We start from the raw sequence: 24,285 nt of genomic DNA, 5'->3' as shown, positions 1-24,285 counted from the left end.
CCATCACTAGGGTTGGAGTTGCCCTAATGACCATCGGAGAAGTGGCGGTTCCATTGCTTTTATTTTAACACCTGAATTTTATTTTATTTTACACCCTCTTTTCCTATGCCAACAGACCATTCTCCCTGATCACGTTAATAATTCAGCAATTACACTAATGACACGTTTACTTATCTAGAATGGGAATGGAAATGAATGAAATGATTCTGGTATATGAGATTTTCTGCATTTACTAACATATACTAGACTCCAAACACACCCATATAATTACGTGGGAAGTTATTCCACATAATGTGGAGAAAATTACTGCACATATTTTGTTTTTGATTTTTGATTATTTTTTTTTTGTTAAATTTCTTTTGTTTTTCTTTTATTGGTGAATTGACCATTTTGTCTTTGATTTGCCAGCCCTAGGGAAGATAATAGAGATGGAGTATGAAATTAGATGTGGGCAAATCTACAATAACTTTGTAAACTTGTCAATGCCCAATAATTAAAATCCACCTAAAGAAAAAAAGTTAATAACAATTGGACATCGGTCTTTTCGGGTTATATAACAAAAAAAAAAAAGGTTATTATCACAAATGGTACCTAAACTTATCTTCTATTTTATCGATGGTACCTGAATTTCAATTTTGATCACAACCAGTACCCGAACTTTTCGATTTCATTTTAAAACCTAAGGCCACCTTCGGTAACTATTCCGGCCAAAAAAGCCAAATCTAAAAATAAATAAAAAAAGAAACAAGTTCAAGGCAAGTCTATTACCAAAAAATCATCACTATATATGATTGCAACCCTTGAAATCATCAAAAATCATCACTATGATTGCCTCCCATGCCGTTTTTAGTCGGAATAGTGACCGGAGGTGGCTCTAGGTACCATTTAAAATGAAATCGAAAAGTTCGGGTACTGGTTGTGATCAAAATTGAAGTTCAGGTATCATCGATAAGATTGAGGTATAGTTCATGTACTATTTGTGATAATAACCCAAAAAAAAAAAAAGAAGTTTTGATCAAAGCTGTTGCTCAGACAATTCCAACCTATGCTATGAGTTGCTATATGTTGCCGAAATCCTTATGTGATGATTTACAACAATTGTGCGCTGATTTCTCCTGGGGGAGTACTGATCAGAAGAAAAAAATCCATTGGCGGTCTTGGGAGAGAATGTGTCTACCTAAAGAAGAGGGAGGTATGAGCTTTAAGCATTTACATGCCCATAATCTTTCCATGCTAGCCAAGCAGGGTTGGAGGTTGATATCCAACCCAGACTCATTAGTTGCTCAAGTCCTCAAAGCTGTTTACTACCCCCATGGTACCTTTCTCACTGCTGATATGGGTGACAGACCCTCATTTTCTTGGAGAAGTATTTTGGAAGCTCGTTCAGTTTTACAAGCTGGTTTGTATTGGAAAATTGGAACTAGCACCAAGGTTAGTATTTGGGAGGATAATTGGATTCCAAATACTCCTCCCCATTTATTGAATAAACCTGAGGATACTATCTTTGAGTTAGTTGCTGATTTGATCGATCAGAATTCATGCTCTTGGAATGTGGCTGCTGTTCATCTATGTTTCCCTACAGATGTAGCTGCTAAAGTTATGTGTCTTCCTCTAAGCAGACGCTTTAACACTGATCATTTTGCATGGAAATTAGAACCAAAAGGTTTCTTTTCAGTTAAGTCAGCTTACAGAGTGGCTCGGGAGTTGTCTATGGGGACCTATTCTGCTTCTACCTCTTCTGGAGATCCCTATGCGCCGCTATGGAAGGCTCTTTGGAATGCTAAAGTGCCCAGTAAAGTAGCTATCTTTGGTTGGAGGGCTTGCCACAACATACTTCCAACTCGAGCAGCTTTAAGTACTAAAGGTTACACTGGTGATCTGCATTGTGTTCTTTGTTCAGCTCCTTATGAGTCTATTGGTCATGTTTTATGTGACTGTGCTATTGCCAAATCTATCCTACAGTCACCTCCTTTCTCAATTCCAATCTATGTCACTCCGGCCTTTAATTTGAAAGAATGGCTGCTGGAACGGGTACTATCTCTTCCTTCTCATGTATTTGATAAACTGTTGATTATTCTCTGGAGCATTTGGAAGAACCGTAATGACAAACTGTGGAATGATAAGGAGAAATACAACTCCATGCTAATTGCTTCTGCCATGGCTTGGTATGAGGAATACCTAAGGGCTACGCAATCTAGAGACCATTCTAGTAGTCCAAAACATGCAGTGACTAAGAAATGGATTCCCCCTCGTGGTGAGTTACTGAAAATGAATGTGGATGGCTCATTTTTATCTAATGTTCAGCATGGAGGAGTTGGGGGGTCTTACGTAATTCTATGGGCACCTTTGTTGCAGCCTTTTGTTATAGACAGGACTTTGTCAGTTCTCCCCTACATGTTGAATTACTAGCTATACAACAAGGTCTTCGATTCATGCAGCAGCATGCTTACTTACAAGCTGAACTGGAAAGTGATTGTTTGCTTGCGGTCCATGCGATTTCCTCCTCAGTTGGTGACCTATCTCCTTTGAGTCCTCTAGTTGCTGATATCAAGGGGCTTCTAGTTCAATGTCCTACTATTTCTTTGCACCATGTTAGAAGAGATGGAAATCGTGTAGCTCATAGACTTGCTAGCATTAGTTTTGATTCGAACCTTCATCAGGATTGGTTCACACATGCTCCGGATTTCATCCTGGATGCCCTAGTGTACGATGTTATTCGTATGAATTAATAAAATTTCTCATCTTTCAAAAAAAAAAAAAAAAATAACCCAAAAAAAAAAAAGAGGATTGAGACCGAACTGGAAAAAATCCGATTTAAACCGGACCAGACTAAAATGGCAAAGTTTTAATGAAAATCTGCACCAAATCAAACCAAACCGAACGGTTCAGGCCAAATTTTGGGTTTCTGGTCTTTTTTGCCCACCCCTATTTAAGGTCCGAACCAGGCTCTAAATTTGAAGCATATCTTCGATTCAGGCCATTGGCTCCGGGGATGTTTGCATGGTTGTCGGATATGGGGCTTGCTCCCTTAAGGGTCGGGTTTTGGTGGTACGTTTTCATCACGGTATGTGACAGGGCCAAACTAGGAAGAGGCCTAAGAGGTTGCTGTCATCTCTTAGTGTAGCTACACTGCTGTCACATGAAGTAAGATAGATGCTATCCATGGTTCAGGTAATACTCTTCAAAAAAAAAACAAAAACAAAAAAATAGAGATATATGCCTTAATTGTCTTGGCAGGGATCCCTTGGCAGAATAGGCTGAACACCAATGACATTCAAATCAATAACTCTGTAGCATACATAAACTAGTGAAAGCCTACGCCCTACAAAGCTACTGATGTATCAATAAACTGACTAAAATTTCATAAACTGTTTGGCAAACATTTTGCATTCACTCATCATTTCAATTGCATAATCCATTAAACCTTGTAGTTCTTGTTACCATAATTCATGAATACCTAGTGTGGATAGACCTCGTAGCTCCGTTGAGGTACCTTTTTGATGATGGCCCTCATGAGATCAAAGTAGAGTGGCAGCTGTGCAAGAGCGAAAAACGTAACTGGCAAGCAAGTTGCTGCATACAATGGATATGCCACATATCTCAGTTGATGATTTAGGAGAAAGATATGCCCTGTGCAGAACGAGACTAACATGGAAGCTATGGATGCAAACAGTGATGTCAAACCCATTAAGAGTTTTCGGGGCAAGTCCATGGAAAAATCACTTTCTTCGTATCGAGAAGTGAGGATTGAAAGAAAGAAGACCAGGGAAGTTATTGAGAAGCAGAGAGCAACTAGTGATGAAATGGTGAAGGCACTGAATGCTGTCTTGTCTTTGAGAATTGGCTCGCCTGTATGCTGATTTAGTCCTCCTGGTACAGTTGCTGAAGTAGCAAATGCAACCGTTGCAATGAGGGCAGCAACCACAGAGCATGATTCCGAGGTTTTGGTTAGCCATTTGCTTCCTTCTTTTATAAGATGTTTGTGTGTATCTATGAATATCTCCTTTGGTGTCTGGCCTCTTTTGTTGTAGCGAACAAAGTAACGATGCGGCATGGAGTTTTTGACAAACTGAGGAACACATCAAAGTTACTAGTAGAAGATTTTTATGTTCCAAGTTTTTAAAACATATTAACAGATTATGTTACAATTAGCTGATTACACCATTAAATCAACAATATGACATACCTTATACCACTTGATTTCCCATTGCATTTGCAATGCCGCGCCTGGAATAAGCCAAGGTCGGTACCGTCCACATGTAGCAGCAAGATGTAATGCACTGTTACCTTCGTTGTCCAACTGACGCAACAGGCTTTCTTTTAGTATCTTTCTCTTCTGAAGAAGATTGTAAACATGGGGTTGCCTGTTCTCAACTGCTAAGAGTATAACATTCTTGTTATCAGAGTCAACATCCTGGATGGCCACTGGAAATTTGTCTAGGATTTTCTCCACCATTTCAGTTACTCCCATCTTTGCTGCAATTAAAACAGGTGACTGATTTTTCCCTGCTACAAGAACTCCATTCTTCTTACCTCCCAAGGCATTATTGTTCTTTCTCTCTGTGCAATTAGTAGCATGATGAGTGTGGAAATCTCTAAGTCTTGTGATGTCAATGAAGAATGCAGCGTCAACAAGAAAGGGGCGAAGAAGTCAACTCACCTTGTTCATTCTGATCACTCCCTATCGTATAATTGTTCTGGTTTGAGGACAAGATAGTCGTCTCAATACTTGTATCTCTACTGTTAAGTGCCGCATGATCAGATGATAAGGGTGAAGCTTGCTGTAGCATTGTAGGATCAGGCACTTCACATTCTTCTTTATCTTTGCTGGGTTGAGTTTCTTGGGGATTTTTCCCAGTATTTCGATATTTGTATAAAGAAGTACGGTCAACCAATTCATTCATGACCTGATTTGCCCATATATGTCTCTCTTTCTTTTCTTGGATTTTTCTTATCCCCCAAATTCCTAAATGACATTAATTAAACACACAGTTAGGGATACTGAGACAATGTTACATTGATTTTCTTTTGGTTAGAAAATGATGCTTGGATGGGAAAGTGATGATTGTAAAGAAGTTTCCACATCTAACTAGGATGTACGTTGATTGGGGAATGGAACATAATTTAACAGTGTGCGATTGGATTCAATACATAATTAAGTTTGATACTGACCAATTCCCAGAATGATTAGCAAGGCCTTCATCATAAACTTGAAGAACAGAACAAATGAGACATAATTGGGAGGAAACAGGTGATTTTCTCTCCCCTTTCCCTCTGGATGGTTTGCCTCTGATAAGAAAAAGAAAAACGGACGCTAAAAGTCATGATATCTCAGCATAGTTAAGATGCTAACACTCATAAACAGATATAACTAAAAAAAGTTGAATAGTAGATGTCCCCCTGTGTTCATAACTTCATATTTCTAGAACATAATAATAAATAACTGGTATTGAGTTCTTAAAACATGCATATTTAATACCTCCAAAAGATTACTGCGGAAGAAATTATTGAAGTTCCAGTTTTTTACCAAATGATATAAATCCAAAGATTATCTCACCATTGTCTTATATACTTTCTTTCTGTAAGACATGTGGGAATGATTCTTCTCAACGAGTGACAGTTCCATCAGTCGTAAATTTCAAACTGTAATTTACAATAGACAATTTCTCAGTAAGGAAATTACCATTGGTTGATCTTGAACTCTTTGCATTTGATATTTCTTTTGTAGCATCTCTTGGTTGTGACCTCACTGCAGAAGTTGATGCTCCTGGAGTAGCCTCTGCGATAATTAGGCTAATCATATGACTATATAACTTCACATCAACATCGAAAGGTTTCCAGAAGAGGTTATACCTTTTTGCGGATTCTCTTCGTCATCAGCAGGACCATTAGTACCCTTTCCATTTCCTCCATTAGCTTGAAAGAGGGAGCTGTGCGTCTTATGCCAGTATTCGTGCCACACTTGCATACAGTTGCTATCTCCCCTCTTTTTACCTAGAGTGGAGAAACTAAATTAAATTTGATGGGCACATATTGTTGGTGAAAACTGAACTATAAATAAAAATTTGAAATTTTTAACATTAACCCACTTAACACTTGAAACAAACTTCTGAGAACTTGGAAGAAGTTCATGCATGTTTCGTAGTTTTCTGGGTATGAAGAACTGTCTCCGTCTCCTGCCTTAGAATGACACGCTTCATGGTTATATTCTTCCACTTCGAGTTCTTCAACCATCAAACCTGACCGTTAAAATGTAAAATCCTTTTCAAAAACAAAGCACGAACAACTTGAAGAACATGAAATACTATTCCTAACCAGAATAGGAATTTAAGATTATTCTAACAACACATGCATATGCATATCCATAATCCAGGTGAGTATAAAATTGATGAGAGTAGATAGAGACTTCTTACATTTGTATATAAGAAGATCACAGAGTCCAAGTCGACAGCTGCTTTTGAATGCATTGGGCTTACTAGCTAGAATATGCAGCGGAGACGAACCATTTTGATTGATAGAGTTCACAAGTTCTGGGTACAACCGAATTATCTGAAATGCCAAACCTATCAAAACCAAATCAAACAATTAATCAGCCCTGCTCCCTCTAGTTTCAACATTGAACCACTTTTATCTTGTGGTTTCATTTTGTTTCAATGACACACCAAAAAAAAAAAAAAAAAAACCCTCCGTCAGAACAGAACACAAACCGAACAGGACCGATTGAATTCAGTTTCGGGTTTTGTTCTCAAATGGCGGTTCGGTTTCGGGTCGGTTTCTATATTTCTCGGTTCTGATGAAAATTCAAGTATGTTTAATTTCGTTTGTTGTTAATCTGCAGTAACATAAACGAGATGGGAATTCATTCATGGGAATGAGACAGTGATTTCAGAACTGAGTAGTTAGGATATTGAGCTTTGGATCAAAGATTAAGAGGTGAAAATCAAAAGCCCGAAAAAACCGACCCGACTCATTTCGGTTCTGCTTACATCGGTTTCACATTTTTCACGACGTGAAACCCGAACCGAACCGAAGACCGGTTCGGGTTTTGTTTCGGTTCCACCTATTTCTGACCCAACCGGACTTCTCACCCATCCCAGGCCTTCTCCGATTTGTGGAGATCGAAGTTGAATACAGTTGTTCTCAAAAAATTGAGACCAAATGACCAATGTGAATGGAGAACCCATTCGGGTTCAAAGCATTTAACCCGAACCGAACCGAGAACCCATTTCGGGTGCAGGTTTCGGTTCCACCTATTTTCTGAGACCAAATAACCAAAGCAGGAAACAGAAACAGATGAAGGAGTTGCACTTACTGAAGTATTCACCGGAGATTGCAGCATGAAGAATGGTATCACCATTGTTGTCTCTGATCGAGGAATGGGGTTTTTCTCGGCAATGGAAATTAAGGCAAAGAAAAGCCTTTGTGTTACCGTTAAGAGCTGCCAAGAAGAGAGGTGTCTCACCCTCCCCATTTCGAACAGAGACCAGGCTCCCTGCCTTGGCTGCAATGCTGTGGCACACTTGTACATTCCCGAGCCAAGCAGCTAGATGTAGAGGCGTGTTGCCTCTATCATTTGCTATGCTGAGTACTGCGGTTGTTGCATTGTCATCTCCGTTACTGAGAATAATGTTCACCAAGTCTAGTGCGATTTCGGTTCGGCCATCTGCTATAGCAATGTGCAGAGCAGTCTCCTTGGATCTGGTTATCTTGGCTTCTTGAGCAGTAATACTTTTTTGGTAGGCCTCCATGACCTTTTCCCATTGTCCTTTCATTGCGTATTCGAACAAGCTATCTATTTCCTCATCTGAAGCCATAGTAGCTGCTCTCTAATCTAGTGAACTGAGTGAGCAATTATATATGTTATGTAGTGAGGAAGGTGAATCTGAATGGAGTGTTGAGCAAGTATGCCAACCATTTTTCTAGTGTTATTGCACAGTGTTTCACTATTAATCAAATATTTGCAATGCCTTCACTGTTAGAGAAAAGAATATTAAATAACAAAATCTAGATCTGCTTGATTCTTATTTGGCACCACTTTTCTTTTGTGCAGGAAAAAACTCGTGGAGAAAGAATGGAACACGTGAAGCTCAAGGATATACAGGTAAAGTGGAGTATACTGCTCCAGCTCTATCCTTGTTAATCAACTTAAACTAATTTCTTCCTCCTCAAGTTATCTTTTGGTTACTTTCAAGTCCTCGTACTTTACTCGAACACACTCTTTGTTAACACTCCTTTTTCTTTTCAAAATTCTTGTCACCCTTTAGGACATGCCTAGAGTGAGCTATTATATATGTTATGTAGTGAGGAAGATGAATCTGAATCTCTAACCTAGCTGTTATAGAGATTAAAGACTACATGCCAACTTGAGGATTCCTTGTCCCTTGAAGAATTAGTCTACAGTATGAATATTTAACTATGGGAATTGATACTTGAACCAAATGACAAAATATGAGATTCGTGAGCCTGAACTTTTTGTCGGCCAATGGTTGCATCAGCTTTTGAATTTCGACTTGTGCAGGTGTATTTGACTGTGCAGTGCGGTGCAGTTCAGTGTAAGAGCAGGATTCATTAAAAATGAAATCAAGGATGTTAGAGAATTTTCCAACACCTATAAAAATAAAAATAAAAATAAAATTAAAAAATGTTTGTAGTGAGAATGTAGAAATTTGAAAATACTTCACCCAGTCTTTCATAGCACAAAAAATTTAGACAGGATAGTTTAGCTTATACATTATCACTCATAAGTAATTCTACATGTTACAATTCGAGAGGTTTGTAAAATATGGGCAGATTTCATGCACCTCGTATGTCTCTATATCCAAATTTTCTATGTAGATCCAATGCAACTCTTTTTTTTGGTCAGAAGATCCAATGCACCTCTGATACAAGCTACAGATAACATTCTCATGAAGATCATGATAGGTTGAGTGACCCAAGCAACCACTGAAACACCTGAACAAGAGAGAGATCCAGTGCACATGTTCTCTCCGCCTTTCAGTCACAACTACCTATCTGAGAAAACCTGCTCTGAGCCTCAGATATATTCGTAAATGGCATCGCTCCTAAGAATACTGGAGGTCTTCGAGAAATGGAGTCACTTCAGATGTCTTATCTTCTTTGTAGCATCTATAATGCTTTGGCTTATCTCCGGGTGCTCCAATTTTAACAATTTCTCAAGTTGAAGAGTGGGTTTGGCGAAGCCATCCTCCTTGATACAGGAAGCTGAAGGAAGGGCAAAAATAACTTCATTGACATCTTCTTCAAGCTGAAGGCAGAAGAGATGGCTAAACACCTGAAGATAAAGATCAAATTGCAAGTCAGCTACTGGCATGTGATATTTCATGAGAACAATGCACACTGGTTACTATGAAAACAAAGTTCCGATTGTAACAACAATTGTAGATGTTCTCAAATGTGGATTTACGTTGCTGCCAATGTTGCATGGACATCCAATATGGTTTGAGAATTCCAGTCATTTAAGAAGAAAAATCTATTAACATAAATAAACTCCAGTCAATTAAAGGTGCACAAACTGTAACAACACAATACTAATGACCCAGAGAAAACCTACAAACCTACAAAAAATCGAACTTGTGCAAGTTTTTGTTCAAGTGAATTAAAGGAGTCCCAAAGCACAGAGATGTACACAAATTTTCCGGATGTAAGAGATATATAGTAGGTATAATGAAAAATAACACATTAGTTTCCTTTTCTTACCATTTTCATCCTTGAAATAACAGTGTCTTTAATGTCTTGGGACCGTGAAACCAAATTTATAATAAATAGACCCTTCTCAGTAAGGGCATCCTTCACAGTCCGAAGAAACGACTCGTCCACAAAATCAGCTGCAGGGCAGGTCATTCCAGAACTGTACGCAAAATGTTAAAGTAATTTAAAATAAGTCCATCTTTAAAACCAGTATTGCTTCTTACTTGAAATTAAGTGTAGTCATCATTCACCTTGAGTCGGCAGAATCCACATCAATAATGACTATGTCTACCTTCGAAATTCCCTGGCCTTCTACATGAAATGCCAAATGGCTTCCATTAGAAGATGGGGGGTCAGAATTGCAGTGACCATCCTCATTTCCTCGACCAGCAGACTTTTCATCCTCCGCAGCAAAATGTACAGCTTTTCTGAGATACTGAATCCCATCAGCAATGTGCACCTGATACACCGAATGAAATATAAAAAGTGGTGTATGTTGAATTCAATACCATATCAGCAAAAGAACAATCTAAAAGGGCAACCTTAGTTAAGCAAGTTTGTTATGTTGTTGAATGTCAAGTAACGCTGCCTAAACTTACATCCAAGTTTTTCTCAACATTCGAAAAGACACGCATAAAATTCGAGAGTTCTCTTTTATTCAATTGCTTCGATATGCTTCTCCATCAGTTGTTTGCACTCTCCTTTAGGTGTTTTATTGTCATATTCTATTGAAAATGCAGTAAAAAGAGATTAATTTGAGGCATACAAGTCAACATCGTGACACTAATTTATTATCAAAACCTGAATGAGCAATCTATTTCCACCCAAACAAGGAAAGTTTTTATACTGAAAGAAAATGAATAGGTATACTCCATTCAGCTATCATTTCAAAACACCATTGCACAGGAACATTCTTCCTTATATTGCCCAGGCAAGGTCTAGCACACAGTTACATCCGTTTAGCTTCTCCAGAATTATTCTTGGTGGCCAAAGAACCATACTCAATTCAACTAAGACCTATAGTTAACAGTTCTCTAGACTACGCTAACAGTATAGATAGCACACTAGTCTACTCGAAATGCTTATTAGATAGTATGAAAAGAAGGAAGCACGATGTACAAAAAAATTACCTGCAAGTGATCATCTTCGATGAAACCAAAGTATTCTTTTGCAAGTTTGATGACTATGGGATCCAACTCCACCGCCTGTAAATATAACTTTTAGTTACTGCATTTGTGCTAAAGTAAATTCATGATTGAAGCCTTGTAAAAAGAATTTAAAAAAAAATTATGGGAGATGATTGGAAACTCTTTCTTCTCTTTTTTCTGGGAGATTTGGATCAAGTCTAAAATTACCTCAATGTGCATAAAGGGCATACATTTATGAAGGAACATAGGAAGTAAACCTGCTCCAAGACCAATAACAACTGTTTTGACCTGAGAAAGCATTCATAGTGTTAAACAAAGAAACCACCATATAATAAAGAAAGAAGGAGACAGTTGGAATAATCATTCAAACATTCAAATGCAACAAAGTATTAAACACAAATGATATGCAGCTATTGATAGACAAACAGAACTGGACATTGTGCTTAACATCAGGTTAAGTTTTCAGACACGGTATTAAAATTCATTCATTTAACTAAAGCTTTATGCCAAGCATACATAAAAACTTGTAACCATTAGAACATGCAAAGGAGATCAAAACTCTATTGAAAAAACATGTGACAAATGAAAGGAGATGAACAACAAAACCACCTAGGACAAGCTTACTACAAATAACCATGCAAAAACTCCCACCTGATTGAGATCAATAACACCAGAACAGAAGAGTGTCCCTATTTTGCAGGAATCTAAAACTGTCACAAATTCACATCTCCTTTTGCCTATCGTGGAAAAAATTCAAACGCTTTTTTTTTTTTTTCAATTTTCAACCAGAATTCTAGAGAGAAGCAAAAACTACACAATACCAAAGAGTAGCAATCCTCTTGTTGACCTCAACCACAAATTGAGATCACTCGACAAGAAATAAAAGTCTCTTATCCACACCACAATCAACTACAGCCTACTCAAACCTTGCAAAGTAAATGGGAAATGTGACGGATATGTTCAGCCGACTAATACTCAGCTTTACAAAACATGCAGCACTCGGGAGAAAAAGTATACGACATCCTTTTGGTAGCATAATACAATTCAGAAGTATTGTAGTTACTGTAGTCCATGAGCCACTGACTGAGACAAGAATTTGAACCTTAGTAGGTATACTTTCAAAATATTCTACAAGGAACAAAATGAAACATCTGGCATAGAAAGAAAAAAGAAAATGAACAAAAAGAGCCAAGGGCCATTAATACACTGACATCCTTTGTTTGAAGAGGTTAAACTTAACAAACATTACAAATTCTAGAACAAATTAGCAAAATTCTTTAAATTCCATATCATTAAGATTCCTCATAAAGATTAAATTCCTACAGTTGAAGAGAACCAAGGGGTTAACTATAATAGCACCTAAAGAATTTAACTCTCATTTTATTTGTGTCAAAAATTTAGTGCTTAAAGCTACCAGATATTGACCCATTAGAAAATCACCAAAAACCACACACACACACACACACATTCTCATCTTAGACCAGGCAAACTTTTCATTTCCCTACCCACCACAGTAATTTCTGTGCAGTATTTACTGTAAGAAAATAGATTGCATACACCATAATTTGCGGGAAAAAAAAAAATCATGGTCTAAATGGGATAAAGATCCCATTGAATGACCTCAAAAAAAATTAACCCTTGATTTTAACAGCAAGCAACGCCTAGGGCATAAAGGTAGTAAGAAATACAGTGCTTACTGATTTTTGTGTTGACACCATGCTTTCCAAATATGATGAAATCAACATTAATCCAGAAATAATCCCTGTATGATAAGAACTAGCCAAATACCCATGATACACCTTCAGCTGGTGGCTCGTCTCTGAAAAAGTTAAAATAACTGAATAATTCTGAATGACAATAATTAGGCAAGCATAAGCACAACACAAGCAGCAACAAGGATGTTCCTTTATTATAATGGTGCAATACAGTATATAGTTATAAAACTACAATGAGTTGGAAAAATAAAATTAGATGTAAGAAGTGTATAGGAAAGTGTTGAGCAGTGAAATGTTGACTTTTATGAATTTGCATTTTGTGTGCAATTTTGAACATAACTGAATATTGTACTGCTGAGAATATCAAGTTTATGAGGTCATAATTTTAAGCACTGCACATGGGTTCAAATGTTTGAGAACTGCAAAGCTATAACAGGAACAAATACCAGTTACCCATTTTCTACAGAAGTGCAGGATGTTTTCTTCCCAACTAAGAAGCTAATAGTGTAGCAAATAGCATGCACAAACTTCATGATATAAGCAAAATGAAAGGAACTTAAATTAAATTTACAACAGTAAAGACATAAATTACCATCACTTCGTCTCTGGATTCCTCTTTTTTTAGATTTGGAAGATGAATTTGTTTTTTTCTTCTCACTCTGACCAATAATTTTATATTTCGATCCTTCCTCTGACAGAAGAGCTTCAGACTGAACCAGACCCTCACTTCTTTGGAAGACAAGGCGACGAAATGTCAAATCTCTGGATGGTAGAATGCGACTGATATCACCATTATCAGTTTCATAAATCACATCCTCAACTATTATTGGTCCAGTTATTGAGGATGTGACCTGCAAATGGATGCAAGCAGGCAAGGATAATGAAAATGCTGAGCATCTTTTCATTTTTTTTTTTTTTTATAGACCAAGAAAGAAAATGAAAGTTATGAAATTTTCGTACTTTGAAGTTTGAACTACGAAAATGACAGCATTTAAAAAGAAAAAGAACCTGGTGCACAATATCTCGTTGTTTGATCCCATCACTTGCCATCATGAATCTGCAGAAGTAACCGGCCAATATAAACATACAAGAGAAATGATTTGAACCATAGAGTAATCAAATGTGTCATGAACAAAAATATATCTTCTTAAACTTTTATATTGCGCTTAACATATAAAATCAATCAGAAATAACAACTTAATAAGTAGTACTAGAAAATCCCCAATGTCAACAGTGTTGGATGACATTGAGTTCTGCATAATCAAAACCCAAAGCCTATGCTTGAGAAGAAGTAACAATCCTTATGGAATAGGGGTAATAATAATTTTCTGTTTTTGTTTAGAAGAAGAGGGAAGTAATGATCTTGTATAAGCAAGCCACAGACCACCAAAAAAATTCAAAAATAATTGGCAGGGAAAAAGCTGTATCTAATGGGCTTCATACCATTTGAAAATTTTCCACCATGCAGTTTAAATGTTTTTGCAGTTGTGACTTGTGAGTCTTTAGCAAATATATGGACTAGTAATGTAAAAATTCATCTCCAGCTATTAATTTTTCTGTCATGAAATCTTTAAAAACATGCTTTAGTACAGTATTAACATCAATCAACAGCCTTAAGCTGAGGGCTTCAACCCTAAGTTGTGAGGAATTTTATTGAGAGAAATATAAGATCTTACGATGATAACTATGTTGTATAAAATCAAGCTGACATTCTGGAAAATTAAAAGAAAAGAAAAGGGCTGCAAGTAACACACGGAATTTGAGCTCCATTGTCATCTTTTCCAGGCGCCAATTGTTTAACCAAAGGAGATAATTCCTTCTGAAAGAGACAGAGACAAAAGATAACAAAAAATAATTAATTAAAAACACAAAATTAATAGCTAAACCGCCAAAATTAATCATGCTTAATATATACAATAAGAAAAAGAAACATTACCTGAATATCATCCATGCTCACACTAACATGGCTGGCATCTAATAAAACCTTAATTCAGCAGATAACACACATTAGAGGAGCAAAATGAAAAAGAGAGAGAAAGAACCCTGGAAAATAAGTATCATAAAGGAAATGTGACGAAGAGGTACCATTACTAGACGAGCTGCCTTTGAGCTTTCTACTACCATCCATTGTCCTTCTTCAGAAGAGAACAGCCATTCATGAGCCCGAGTCTGCAATCAAAGATTGCAGAACTGATTTTTAAATATATGACAAACCCTTATGCACAAGTGGAGAATATGGAGAAACTAATAAGTGACACATGTATCAGGCAGATCAGAAAGTGTTCTGAATATGTTTGAGCCCCCCATGCATATCAATACAAAACCAAATGAATCATACCAGATAAATAACTGATTCTCATATAATAGACAAAAAAAAAAAAAAAAAACAGATAAATAAGTAAATAACTATGTCCACTACATGTAAGAAATGAATTCTATAAAACTCAGTGAGTTTTCATTTTCATAAAACTTCTTTTCCTTTTCTTTGATATGTAGAAATGCTCCCTCTAGTTCAGAAAAATTTCCATTTCCTTTCTGGTGTGTGTATGGGCAACTAAGGAACTATAGAATGCATCAACCAGAGAAGTTCAGTAGACATACCTTAGGCACAATAAAAACCCCACAGTGATATACAAAGGGGCCAGAGTTTTCCTTAGCATCAAGAACTACAGCTCTGCAACTGAAGTGGGAGCCCCCACACAAAGTAAGCTGAAAACGACGACCGGGGCGAAGCTTAGTTAAATCTCCTCTAGCTCCAAGTTTTAAGTCTTCAAGAGAGTGCTGTATATCTGAAGCAGAGGAGTATTCTCTACGAATTTGATTCTCATTTTCAACAGCTTCAAGAAGTCCACGACCCTAAACCCACAACCAGCACTTCATGTCAATCTTTTGAGAGACTAGGCCCCCAAGTTCTAACTAACCTAGTGTTACATCATAAAAAAGAAAGAAATTAACAAAGGATGCAATCTGTTTGATAGCCTAAAAAGTACACACTCTTCCTTAGCAACTAGTTATTCAATTGGGACTGTCTACTGTGTTAAGATACAGGCAATTAGGATGTATTATTACTAATAGAATATGTTTATCTTCAGGAAATACATATACACAAGATATTTTACCTGACTTCCTCTACAAGCAAGGGAAGACTTATTGAATGAGGATGTGATCTCCTGCAACTCAGTGGACATCTCTTTTACAGCAACCACCATAAATGCTTGAAGACTTGGCTTACCAGACGGTTTGTGAGGTATTGCATGGACACTAATTTTCCACCCAAACCGGAACTTCGGGAAAAGCAGAGCTGGAATCAGTAACTGAGACAATTAGCAGTTATTAATTTCGTTCAATTAAACTAAAGTGGAAGATCAAGATAGTACCCAGAACATGAGACTCCGCCAATGTAAGGCAAATAAATTTCCCTCCAGACTTCAAAACTCTTCTAACCTGAAAAATGCAAATACAGTTCCACTCAAACAAACACTTCTCTACAAAAAAAAAAAAAGGAAGTAAGCTATTGACAGCATAAAGCTAAATTCCATCGCACCTCTGCTAAATATTGATCCCCTAACTTAGGGCCAAGCTCCGGCTCCATCAAAGCATCCAATCCACCTTTGTCAACCACAGCATCAAATGCCTCATCCTCAAGCTGTAAATTCGCAACAACAAGCCAAAGCATTCAATTCAATTGATTTCCTAAACCCTAAACCCTAAGCATTCACATTCAGTTGAAGAAGCTGAAAAAAGATACCTGCATGGCGGTCATGTCCATGACGCGCCACCGCATAAGGGGCCTGAGGCGCACATTGCGGCGGAGGCAATCGGAAATGGCGACCTTGGAGAAGTCGATGTTGGTGATGGAGGTGAAGCCGGCGTCGTAGAGGTGCTCGGAGAGGCGGGAGCTGCCGCAGCCGGGGACGAGGATTTGGGGTTTTGGCGGGAGGTGGGAGAGCAAAGGGTCTCGGAGCTCGGACCACTCGGCGTACCACTCGAAGGCGTCTTCGGTGCCTCGGATGGTGAAGAACTTGTCCCAGTTCTCTTTGCTTGTGAAGTCGCCTAGGGTTTCCAGAAGCTCCGATAGCTGCTCCTCCTTGGCCATTTTTGGCTTCTGTGATGTTTGTCACTGCTGGGTTTCTTTGGGGGCTTTTCAGGAGGGTTTTTGGTTTGTTTTTTTCAATAATCGCACTAATGCCACTGAGTTTTGAGACTTGTTGCACTTTGGTCCTTAAAACCTCTGCCCTATATTAAAGAGGTTTTGTGTTCTCAATTTGTCAAAACATATTCCCATTTTCACCAGAAAGAAGGGGAAAATAAAAAAGAGTCTTTTTCCACCCACGCGCTTTTCAACGCGCCTAGAGAAAAAAGAAGAACGAAGTGAAACTGTGCTCTCTCCCGGTGGGACGTTGTCGGTGCTCTCGCCGCAGCGCTCCTATCCGAGAGAGGAGGGTCCTTGGGTGCGACCGCCGTTTTTGGGCTTCAACCGGTGCTGCTCTCCTTGGGTGGTGGTTAGTGCAGGAAGATGGTGGTGCTAGACGGACAGGATCTGCTGATCAAGCGATGGGGTCGTGGTTTCAGATCCGGTGACGGCAGGGGGAATGGGGGCTGTTTTGGGGGTTGTTATTCCTGATCCGGTAGCTGTTTGTTCGGATCGGGTAGTCTGGGAAGCCATCGATTAGATCTGATGTCCTGTTGTTTTGGATCTCGATCTATGTCGACGACTTGTCCCATTGGTGTTTGCGTCAGGAGGAGAGGCCAGGGGTCTGCTGCGGTCCATCGTCGACGGTGTCGGCTCTTGTTCGGGGATCTGAAGGCTAGCGGCAAAGGTTGGAGGAAGGTGATGGCAGATCCGGATTGCGGCAGGGGTTTGAAGCGGGTTTAGGCCGTTGTTTAGGTTAGGTTTGGCTGATTTTGGATCTGGACTCTTTTTTGGGTTCGGTTTCTAGAATTTAGCTTGGCTCTGATCTAACTTCGGTCTGGACCTGGTGTGTGCATTTCATTTTTTCAGTTTTTAGTTTAGTTTAGTTCTCTGTTGTTGTTCGTGGTGACCCTTTTTGGGTCTTGTTGTGCTTCAATGTTTCCATACACCAACGTCTATTGTGATGTTGATCCTTAAAACAGATCCTATCACGTGTATTCACTAGCCGACGAGGCGGAGATGACTGGTGCGCATTCTTCCTTCTTGGGTCTGAGCCATGACTCAGTTGGTATGGCGGCGTTGGCTCGAACCATGCTGTGGCCCGGTTTGCTGGATTGTGGTCATTTGCTAGCCTTATTGGTGTTCTGGAGAGTTTTTAGCTCCATTTTTTGTTTTTAGAATTTGGAAGGTATGTTCAGATCAGTTGATCGAACTTGAGTTAGAAGTAGGTCTTTTGGCTGTTGTACTACATTGCATCCCTGCTTGTAACTTTCCTTCTGCTGGAATGAAGTATGGATGATGATTTGATCCAAAAAAAATTTGTCAAAACATTTCAATATTACTCTTATGGGTCAAGGACCCTATCTTTAATTTTTCTCTCTTCAAATAATTTTTCCTTAACTTTCTGGACTTGGAGCCTCTATTATATATTTTTAATAAGCAGTGCGACAATCTACTTAAAAATGAATTCTTAAGTTGTTACATTATTCAAAATCAATGCAAAAGCTAACAGTGGAAGACTAGCAATTAATAGCCAACAACGGCTTTGAACAAAACTGAAAAATCAATTTCGCCTCCGACTCGATCATCGTTATCACTGTCATTGATGCATTTCTTGTCACCATGAAAGTGGAATTTCTCTCATCGTCTAAAAAGTACAGACACAATGACACGACACGATTAAACTTAGAATATTAAGACACGTCACATTGTTGACACAATAATCAAAATAACATATAATATTTATAAAATAATTTAAAAACATTTTATATGAAAAAGTTCACAAACTAACACACGAATGAATTGAAATACTACATTCATAAAACAAAAATCAAAAATAGTATATTTTGATGGTTTATCTACCGTACCAAATAATTAAATAAAATAACCATAAGCAAATGTTGGAAGCGAAAGAAACAAAATATGCAAAGAAGGAAAACATCCTCCCATATCGTAACTACTTCATTAATAGCATTACATCTGCCCTCAATTATGACATCTGTTTCGCGTAGTGTGTCAAAAAAAGTGTTCAAAAGTCACAGTCAATTGGACTTTATTCGAAAACTCTCAAGTCTCTCAAGTAGAATTGTTTCAGTTGGATTTGATAATGTAGTTTAGTACCAGAGCAAATCCCCAAAAGATTGTTCATATTCGCAGTCTACTAATTTATCCTTCAAGATGATGAAATTAACGGAAGTGAATCAAGGTCCCAATTATCCCACGTACCCCTATCTCCCTTACATTTCTTTTTTTTTTTTTTTTTTTTTTTTTTGGTTACAAGCGGGGCCTAAAAGACCCAAACAAAACAACAAAAGAAACTAAGAACTGGAACAAAACCCAGTCCTATCTCCCTTACATTTCTACTTTCTACTAATTTGGTTATTTTAAATTCACAGAATATTGGTTTTGCAGGTGATATGATGACGCAGTCGGAAATAACCTGGATTTACAAGCAATAAACCCTAAAAAGATAAATCTGGAGTTCACCAGAGAATTTGAGAAAAATCTCTCATTTTATTCAAATTTGATAAACTGATCCTAATAAAAAACATGATGATGCTTATATAGGCATCCAAGACCTAAAATCATAATGTAACAAGAAATCCTAAAGAATCCAAATTTAAAGGGAAACTAAAAACCTAAAATAAAAAAAATTCTAAAACAAATGTAAAACTAGCCTAAAAATATTAAATCCCGAATCAGATAATTAAAACGATATATTTTGGCCTAAATCTGTAAGGGCTCACTAAAACGATATATTTTGGCCTAAATCTGGAAATGTATCATGCGTCTCAAACGGACATTCTGGCCAAATTTTACTTCAATCTGATTCACAATCCAGAACCTGACTTTTCACACGAGAAACCAGAAAAGTCCAGAACCAAATTTTCTTGGATCTAGACTTCATTATGCGTGAATTACCTATTTTCCAATCACTCTTCTTGATTCCACGCCGCTTCTTTATTTTTCTAGTTTTCCGGCTAAACCAGACTCATTCTCGTTCTACATCATTCTCCTCCACTATGAAAGAACTTGCCCTCGAGTTCCTCTTAAATAAAGAACAAGAATAGGTAGATAAAAGACCTGAGAAAAAATTAGATAATTGAACCTGTAGATTATTGGCATGATCCTCTACAAATTTTGATGGCACAATCATGAACCCAACGCCAAAGATGAGTCTGTCATATGCAGTTTGGCTCTCATACGCAACCTTAGTAGATTCGTCTCGGCTCTCAAGGTTGCATTCTTGAATAATATATGGTTCTAAGTGATTTATTTCAGGCTCCAAGACTTCTTCATTATTAATAACCATGTTTACATGAACAATTTCATCTTTAACCTCTTCTTGGTCATGACGGATGATTTCTTGTGGAGCATCTTCCATTAGAAATTCTTCTGACTTTTCTTCAGATAAACTATTAATCTCAACAGGCAAAGAAAACTCTTTGGACTTTAACTTCTTCTCAAAAACCTTAAGAGAGTAATTCTTGATCGAAAAATCTCTAGGCAAAAATTTTTCATTAAGAAAGCCTTTCATCTTGCGCCATGTCCGAACACACTCTTTTCCTTGCCTGTGACGAGAGCTCTACAACTGATCCCACCAATAAGCAGCATCTTTTTTCAGCTTCCGAGAAACCATCTTAGCCTGCTTGTGTTCTGGAACCTCCATGATCTCAAAGAATCTATCCACTTCAACCTGCCACTCCAGAAAATCCTCCACGCTCATGTGACCAGAAAAGTAAGGAATACCAACCTTGGTTATGAGATCCTCGAAATCATAATTAATATCACCTCCACCACCACGTGGAGCTCTAGCACATTGTCCTTCCCCGCCTCTGTTGTTGTTTGTTCCTTCCAACAACCTACAAAATTCTGCCATTTGAGCGTTCACGGCAGCAGTCATCTGAGCGGTAATGGCATCCAAATCCGCTCTTGTAATTGGGGTAGTACGTTCGTCACCCATGGATAATCGAGGTAAATAAGAGAGACAGGAAAGACCTGCTCTGATACCACCTGACGCAGTCAGAAGTAACCTGGGTTTACAAGCAATAAACCCTAAAAAGATAAATCTGGAGTCCACCAGAGAATTTGAGAAAAATCTCTCATTTTATTAAATTTGATTTGATAAACTGATCCTAATACAAAACATGATGATGCTTATATAGGCATCCAAGACCTAAAATCATAATCTAACAAGAAATCCTAAAGAATCCAAATTTAAAAGGAAACTAAAAACCTAAAATAAAAAAATTCTAAAACAAATGTAAAACTAGCCTAAAAATATTAAATCCCGAATCATATAATTAAAACGATATATTTTGGCCTAAATCTGTAAGGGCTCCTAAATTTGTAAGGGCTCACTAAAACGATATATTTTGGCCTAAATCTGGAAAGGTATCATCATCAATTGATATGTCAATCCCCTAATGTGATTTTTCATTCTTATGTGATTCTTAGAATGTGATTAGAAACTCATTTTTAATCTCATTCAATGCTTTGGCCAAAGACTCATTGAATCACATCTTTGAACATACACCTTATTTACTTAAGGATAGAGATTCCTTATTGTACACTCACATGTCTTCATGACCGAATTGATTATACCAATGAATGCATCTATTATATTCATTAAGGGACACAATATTATTGCATCATCAAGAGATAATCCATTCACTCATAAGACAACTATGGTGTCTCAGGTCAAAGGACTAATTTGTATTATTGCAATTTAGAGTTCAAGTTTGACATGTAAGTAAAACTCCATACAAGAACTCTAATGATCGCGTTCAGTATACTCTTTAAGTAAGAGCACCCACATACTTGTATTAGTGTCTCTACACAAATGACAAGAGACATATCATCCTCTATATTGAGCATACATAGTATGTGCTAGTCTTTCCGGATTATCAATGTCCAAGTGATAATCCTATGACTAGGAACCCTTTAGGATAAGAGTGTGAAAGAGTAAAGGTCTCACACATCTAACTATTTAGATTACTTTCTCTTTAACTCATATTCCTTGGACATTGTTCAATCAAATATTAAATATAAGCAATGAACAATAAACTTGCCCTTAATAATAATTTCATCAAAATGATTGTTTTAGGACACAACTCCTTCAGCCACCACACAGCAGACACGCCGACCTCGATCACCACCTCAAAAAATCCAAACCTTCGAACTCGTATCTGGCCAAATCACCACCGCTTTGCCTGAGAATGAAGTCTCATCCTCTCACGCTTGAAAATGCAACGCCGAAGTGCCCTGCTGCAATTAGATCCTTGAGAGCATTGATGGACTGCTGTGTGAATTTTTTTTTTTTTGGGTCCTTAACCCAAAACACCAAAATAAGGAAAAATTATCTCACTCACCCCAGCAACAGATTTTTATTTTCACTAACCCAATTTGAAGCAAAATGACTATTCTACCCTCAACTTAATTACTAAACTACAGCCACTGCCACTCTCTCTCTCTCTCTCTCTCTCTCTCTCTCTCTCTCTCTCTCTCTCTCTCTCTCTCTCTCTCTCTCTCATCCAACCGGTGTACGATCTCTCTCTCCTCCCTCTCTCTTTCTCTCCTTTGATGTGAACTCTCTCTCCAACAATGCCGGCATGTCCAGGACCAGACCTCGATCTGCCATGGCCTACATATCGTCGGCGCCAGCAATCGGTGGCAAATTGACCGAGTTCGTGCAACAGTGAAGATGCAGCCGGCGATCGTTTGCAGACCAGAAGACGGCGATTGTCGTCAGGCAGCGCCATGGATCGTGCAGCCGGCGGGGACTTTGTGCAGCTCTGGTAAGTCAACTTGAAGACGCTGTTGAAGACGGCTCCGGTCTTGGGTCTGCAACCGGAAGGAGAAGAGGAAGTGAGTGCCCAAATCATTTTTCTGGGTGCCCAAATCATTTTATTTTATTTTTTGGTAAAACGAGTGCAGTTTTTTTGTTTTGGTAAAATGGGGCAGAAGGCCCAAAAAGAAAGAAAGAAAGAAAAAAAAGTTTTCTTGGGGAGCAATAGACGTCTATTGGGGGACAATAAATGTTTTGAATTGATGTAATCTCTTCTTTTTTTCCTTAATTAAAGTTTTATTTGTCTAATTTTACAAAGATTAGTTCCCATTCCGGCGACCGAAACCTCTATTGGGGGGGGGGGGGGTAATACAGGTTTATTCAGGGAGCAATAAACCTCTCTGGCCCCATATGAGATCTCCAACGACCTATTTGGGGACTTCCGGCGAGGTTTTCAGAGGTTTATTGCCCCCAATAGATGCAATAGAGGTTTATTGCCCCTCTATTGGGGGACATTAATAGATGTCTATTTAGGGGCAATAAACCTTTTTGGTGACCTAGGAGATCTCCGACGACCTATTTGGGGACCTCCGGCGAGGTTTTCAGAGAAGTCCGATGGGCCGCTGCCGATGACCGAATTCCGGTGATTGGAATTAGGCGACCAGTGACGGGAATCCGGCGGCCGGTGACCGAGCTCCGGCAAAATATCTTATGGTTTATCTCTGTTCCATTTTCTCTCTCTCTCTCTAAGTAATAAAGGAGTGAGGGTAAAATAGTCAAAAAAAAAACTTAACGGTATATTTGGGAAGACTTTATTAGAGTGTTTTGGATAAGAGGAAATTAAAAAAACTTAATGGGGTAAGTGAAAAAAAATTCCTAGAAATCGAGTAAGTGAATTTTTTTTTTTTTTTTTTATAAAGTTATTGTCGGTGAAATTAAGATAGTCCATTAAAAAAAGAGTGAGGTGGCAAAGAGAGAGAACATGTATTTGACATGGATTGCAACATCAAGTTATGGCCCAAAATCATTTTCCTCTTCTATATTTCGATAGATTAGTCGGGGAAAGGTGAATTCTCTACCTCTGCATATAACTGACTAGTGGAAGTGATGACACGACTTGATCGATGCAAGCCTTCAATGTCACAAGTTATTAGAGCTAGACTGCTAGTGCATGACTGCATGTACGTGTCTGGATCATATGCATGCGTACGTATGAGATTCCTGACATATAAATTTGTTTGGATGCTATACGTGGGAGGCAGTATGTGTTGGTGGAGTGACAAAATAATTGGCGCAACTGCAGCCAATTCTGGACATTGGAAAGGTACGTACTAGGTGGGAACTGGGAAGTTGCTCTGTTGCCACATATGCCTCATGTTTAAAATTGCAGGAGTGGATGTATAGACTCTTTTCAGAGTTCGAATCTTTCTTTTCTTTGAGCAATGATATTCTATCAAATCCAAAGAAGGCAATTCCTTCATCAATATGGTTTACATAGTCGGGGTGGTAGAAAGTCGTCTTGGTTCTATTCTCATCCAAACATGTATGCTCCTAAAACTCAAAACGAAATAACTGAATCTTGTTCATACTACTATAAGTTTTGGAATCATCCTAGAAAAAGATAAAAGAAAAGAAAAATTACCAATCACGCCAAGACTTTTTACTTCATTCAAATTATCCAGGCCAACACCACCTCTAAGTCATTATTCTCCACTTTAACACTGCAATATCCATAGTGGAAAAAGGAGTCATGAAAATGGTTAATTTTAAATAATTTTAAGTTGGATATATTCT

General features: G+C 38.1%; 2 protein-coding genes across 2 annotated transcripts; both read right to left on the bottom strand.

The window, feature by feature from the left end:
• Positions 1 to 3,250: 3,250 nt before the first annotated feature.
• Positions 3,251 to 7,815, bottom strand: LOC133712038 (uncharacterized). Its single transcript, XM_062138116.1, has 9 exons — positions 7,313 to 7,815; positions 6,414 to 6,563; positions 6,090 to 6,239; positions 5,854 to 5,994; positions 5,684 to 5,779; positions 5,173 to 5,289; positions 4,661 to 4,966; positions 4,187 to 4,560; positions 3,251 to 4,069 (listed from the first exon to the last, which is right to left on the bottom strand). Exons 1-9 carry the CDS (start codon positions 7,812 to 7,814, stop codon positions 3,458 to 3,460), a joined length of 2,448 nt encoding a protein of 815 aa, XP_061994100.1. The 5' UTR covers position 7,815; the 3' UTR covers positions 3,251 to 3,457.
• An 839-nt stretch (positions 7,816 to 8,654) lies between these two features.
• LOC133709913 (uncharacterized) lies at positions 8,655 to 16,753 on the bottom strand. The gene is made up of 16 exons (XM_062135864.1): positions 16,320 to 16,753; positions 16,116 to 16,217; positions 15,949 to 16,015; positions 15,691 to 15,872; positions 15,173 to 15,427; positions 14,657 to 14,740; positions 14,508 to 14,555; positions 14,326 to 14,390; positions 13,580 to 13,628; positions 13,164 to 13,422; positions 12,554 to 12,675; positions 11,064 to 11,144; positions 10,839 to 10,913; positions 9,960 to 10,168; positions 9,718 to 9,868; positions 8,655 to 9,292 (listed from the first exon to the last, which is right to left on the bottom strand). Exons 1-16 carry the CDS (start codon positions 16,665 to 16,667, stop codon positions 9,095 to 9,097), a joined length of 2,295 nt encoding a protein of 764 aa, XP_061991848.1. The 5' UTR covers positions 16,668 to 16,753; the 3' UTR covers positions 8,655 to 9,094.
• Positions 16,754 to 24,285: the final 7,532 nt, after the last annotated feature.

The sequence above is a fragment of the Rosa rugosa genome, chromosome 5 (assembly GCF_958449725.1).
Source record: "Rosa rugosa chromosome 5, drRosRugo1.1, whole genome shotgun sequence".
NCBI classification, from domain to species: domain Eukaryota; kingdom Viridiplantae; phylum Streptophyta; class Magnoliopsida; order Rosales; family Rosaceae; genus Rosa; species Rosa rugosa.
Note: the sequence above shows the minus strand (reverse complement) of the source record. Positions and strands in the feature narration are given on the sequence as shown.

Bases quoted from the DNA above. Each gene is read 5' to 3' on its own strand.
- LOC133712038 (XM_062138116.1), bottom strand. From the start codon at position 7,814: ATGGCTTCAGATGAGGAAATAGATAGCTTGTTCGAATACGCAATGAAA. The intron at 6,564-7,312 runs GTAAGTGCAACT...TGGTTTTGATAG, and splicing joins AATCTCCGGTGAATACTTCA to GTTTGGCATTTCAGATAATT. The intron at 5,995-6,089 runs GTGGGTTAATGT...TCTCCACTCTAG, and splicing joins AAGTTTGTTTCAAGTGTTAA to GTAAAAAGAGGGGAGATAGC.
- LOC133709913 (XM_062135864.1), bottom strand. From the start codon at position 16,667: ATGGCCAAGGAGGAGCAGCTATCGGAGCTTCTGGAAACCCTAGGCGAC. The intron at 12,676-13,163 runs GTAATTTATGTC...TAACTTTTTCAG, and splicing joins AATCCAGAGACGAAGTGATG to AGACGAGCCACCAGCTGAAG. The intron at 9,869-9,959 runs GTGAATGATGAC...TTTTGCGTACAG, and splicing joins GTGGATTCTGCCGACTCAAG to TTCTGGAATGACCTGCCCTG.